This window comes from Centrocercus urophasianus, unplaced genomic scaffold (genome assembly GCF_019232065.1).
Source record: "Centrocercus urophasianus isolate 14NV4802_14NV808 unplaced genomic scaffold, USGS_Curo_1.0 seq_24, whole genome shotgun sequence".
Taxonomy (NCBI): domain Eukaryota; kingdom Metazoa; phylum Chordata; class Aves; order Galliformes; family Phasianidae; genus Centrocercus; species Centrocercus urophasianus.
Genome location: NW_024884800.1, coordinates 15,622,367 through 15,625,642, shown reverse-complemented (window position 1 = coordinate 15,625,642; position 3,276 = coordinate 15,622,367). Strand labels below are relative to the sequence as shown.

The window sequence follows — 3,276 nt, the reverse complement described above, 5'->3', positions numbered from 1 at the left end:
GGGGGGGGGGGGGGGGGGGGGGGGGGGGCTGCCGGAGACGGGGGAGAAAGGCAACCTGACAGCCAATGAGCCCTGCCCGGCTGGGGTGAAGGCAGGAGGAGAGGGAGCTGAGGAAGGGAAAGGAAAAAAAAAAAAAAAAGAAAAAAAGAAAAAAAAAAGAAGAAGAAGAAGGGAAGCAAGGAGGGGAGCATCCTTTCACTACCTCCACCAGCATCGCCTCCACCATTGACACCGCTCCGCGCCTCCGCTCGCGCCCATCCATGCCCGTGCCGCCGGTTCGGTGTTAGGGCTGAACCGCAGCGGCTGAAGAAAATGGGGCAGCGCGCGGGCCGGGCCGTGTTGCTGCTGCTGGCGGGGCTGCTGGGCGAGGCGCGGGCAGGATTCCCCAACACCATCAGCATCGGTAAGCGCTCCGCCGCCCCGAGCGGCGCCGGGCAGCGTGGGGAGACGGGGAAAGGTCCGCGCCCGCCGCCGGGAGCGGTGTACGGCGGTCGCCGCGATGCGTTCCGTCCGCCTCTCGGCGACGCGGGGTTTGCTCCGTGCTCCTGCGGAATCGCGCCCTGAGGCAGCGCATCCCGTGCCGCGGAGCGCTGAATGGCGTGGATCCGCAGCGACGTGCCCCGAACCTGCGGCCGAATGAGCCTCGGGGCCGTGCGTGCGAGGAAACTTGCCTTTTTTTTTTTTTTTTTTTTTTTTTTTTCCTTCCTCCCTGACGGGAGCGCTCAGCCGTGCGCGCTCATCGAGCCCCGCTTCCGCACGGCTGGCAGTCCGCACCGCGCCTCGCCCACCCCGCACCCCGCCTGCCCGTGCCACGCAACCCTCCGGCGGAGCTCCGGAGGTCCGCACCGCCGCTCCCGGGCTGCGCCGCCCCGTCCCCCGCGGGCATCGGCGGTGGCCGCGTCGCGGTGCTGCAGCTCCGGGTGGCTCCGGGGCACCGGGCTGCGATGTGCGTGAGCCTCGCAGCCCAACTTCGGACTCGGAGCAGCGTTCCGTGCGCGCCCTGCCACAACTGCACTCTCGTAGCTTGGTGCTGTCCGTTCCCCGCCGAGATGCGCGATATGCAAATGTAACTTACTGCCGCTGCCTGCGCTAACAACCCGCTCTGAAATGCCTTCTTCCTTCTCTTTTTTTTCTGCTTTCTCCTCTCTTAGGTGGACTTTTCATGAGAAACACTGTTCAGGAGCACAGCGCGTTTCGGTTTGCTGTGCAGTTATACAACACAAACCAAAACACCACCGAAAAGCCCTTCCATCTGAACTACCACGTAGATCACTTGGATTCTTCCAACAGTTTTTCAGTGACAAATGCTTGTAAGTAAATACGTGCTTTTAAGAAATACGTTTCTTTGTTATCTGTTATTACATTCCCTTTGCCCCTGGCAGCCTGGAGTACTCCTTCGTGTGATACAGCGCAACAAATGTGAGTGCTGCCATCAGGCTCCGTGGATTTGCAGCATTATGTGGTTGAATAATACCTTAGGGAAAGTTCCCTCACCACTTCTTTCCTCGTTTTTAGTTTTATTTTCCAGAAAAACAACCAGGCTGTGCATATAGCATCACTGTGCAGCTGTGATCAGTGGATTGCCACTGAGGTAGCATCTCTTCTCTGCTGAGGCTCCAGCCTGGCTGTTTGCAAATAATACTATGTAGGAATAAAACAGGAGCAGCTGATCAAAAATGACCTTCAGAAACAGAAGCAGAGGGGCTTACATACCTCCTCTGCCCTGAAATATTAGCTTCTTTCCTTACAGTGAAGTCCTGTTAAAAGCTGAGAAGTCTGTCAAGTGATGAATGTCTTTAGAGCTGAGGGGAGAGAGATGGAATCAGAATGCTTAGCATCATGTGAAACAGCTCTGCATGAGAAATGCATCTGTATAATTTGAGCCTTTATTAACAAAGGAAACAAAATAGAACTTTGAGTGGTGGAAATGTGTTAAAATGCCAAATCCCATTCTGAAAGACCAGTGCGTGTTCTGCATTTAAATAAGCATTCCTTTATCAGAAGTGGTTCCTGAATATGTGTTTTACTGATGCGTCTGTATTCAGTTTTATGCAGTTTTTATCATAGGCTTTTGAAAATGAATGGAGTCCCCTTGCAAGGTAGTTGCAGCACTCAGCACATGATCCAAAGGACCTCTGAGTGCAGTGTACTAACTTTGTGTTACAAACAAGATTCCTGTTTGTACGCTCGCAATATTGCATTTTCAAAGAGGAGGCATTGCAGTGAGATACTGCACTGAAATGTCAGCGTACTGAAAATCTCCTGTTTTAAAACAATTTCACGTTTGAATGATCTTTTTCAGTTTTGTTTGTTGGGGCTAGGATTGTTCTTATCATTTCCTGAGTATTCTTCCTCGGTATTTGAATTTTCCAAGAAATGTGGTGGCTGTGAAGTACACCGCAAGGAAATTCTTGGGTAACTTTTGGGTTGACACTCTAATGTATCCCCCATGTGACTGCTTCATGTTAATGCAGCACTACACTTTTTAAAGGGCCTTGAAGTAGGACCTTTAAAAGTGGGGGGGGGGGGGGGTTTAATTATATCCAATTAAAATATTTGTAAAGTAGAAAAAAATAGGGTAAATAAAATTGTGTCTGTACTTTGCATCTTATTTTACTAATCCTATCCTGCCTCAACAGCTCTTACAACAAACATCTGACTATTAATCCTTAATCAGTGTAATCCCTTCAAGAGGGCTGTATCTCACACATAGTTTCCTAAATATCAATTATAAGGATTTGAACTAAATACATTAAACTGCTCGACTGATTAGTGATTAATTGTTTTTTAAAAGTTCTCCCAGCACTTCTTCACAGATCCCACCATGACCAGTGAACCACACGCGCCTTCAGAGACAGCCCATGTATAATTTAGTCAGCGTGCTTCTCGTCCTGTGACATCTAATGATTTTTGTCATTGCTTAGTGAAAGCTGGGCTGGCTGTAGCAGGATGAGCTGGTTTTCTGTAGAGCAGGCCTGCATATTCCAACACATATATTACCAGTGTAGTAAAATTTGGGAAACTCAAACCTCTGGAGGAACCGTAGACCGGAGAATACCAACCTACAGTAACCTATTTAAAAATAGAAGATGTGAAAAATGAAGCAGAAGAAACAGAATGAAAAGGTGACCTTGGCCATAGCTATGTTAACCATCTGGTAACAGTGTTGGTAAGAAAATAGTACCGCGAATGGAAGTCACTAGGCTGATAGGTCTCAGTAGCTGAAATTGAAAGAAAGAAAGAAAGAAAGAAAGAAAGAAAGAAAGAAAGAAAGAA

At 49.3% G+C, this 3,276-nt stretch overlaps 1 protein-coding gene across 1 annotated transcript in view; it reads left to right on the top strand.

The window, feature by feature from the left end:
• The first annotated feature begins 312 nt into the window (after positions 1-312).
• GRIA3 (glutamate ionotropic receptor AMPA type subunit 3) overlaps positions 313-3,276 on the top strand; it is a 141,919-nt gene continuing 138,955 nt past the window's right edge. The window contains exons 1-2 of the mRNA XM_042825304.1: positions 313-403; positions 1,152-1,310. Coding sequence (XP_042681238.1) covers positions 313-403; positions 1,152-1,310 — 250 coding nt within the window. The remainder of the gene's footprint in view (positions 404-1,151; positions 1,311-3,276) is intronic.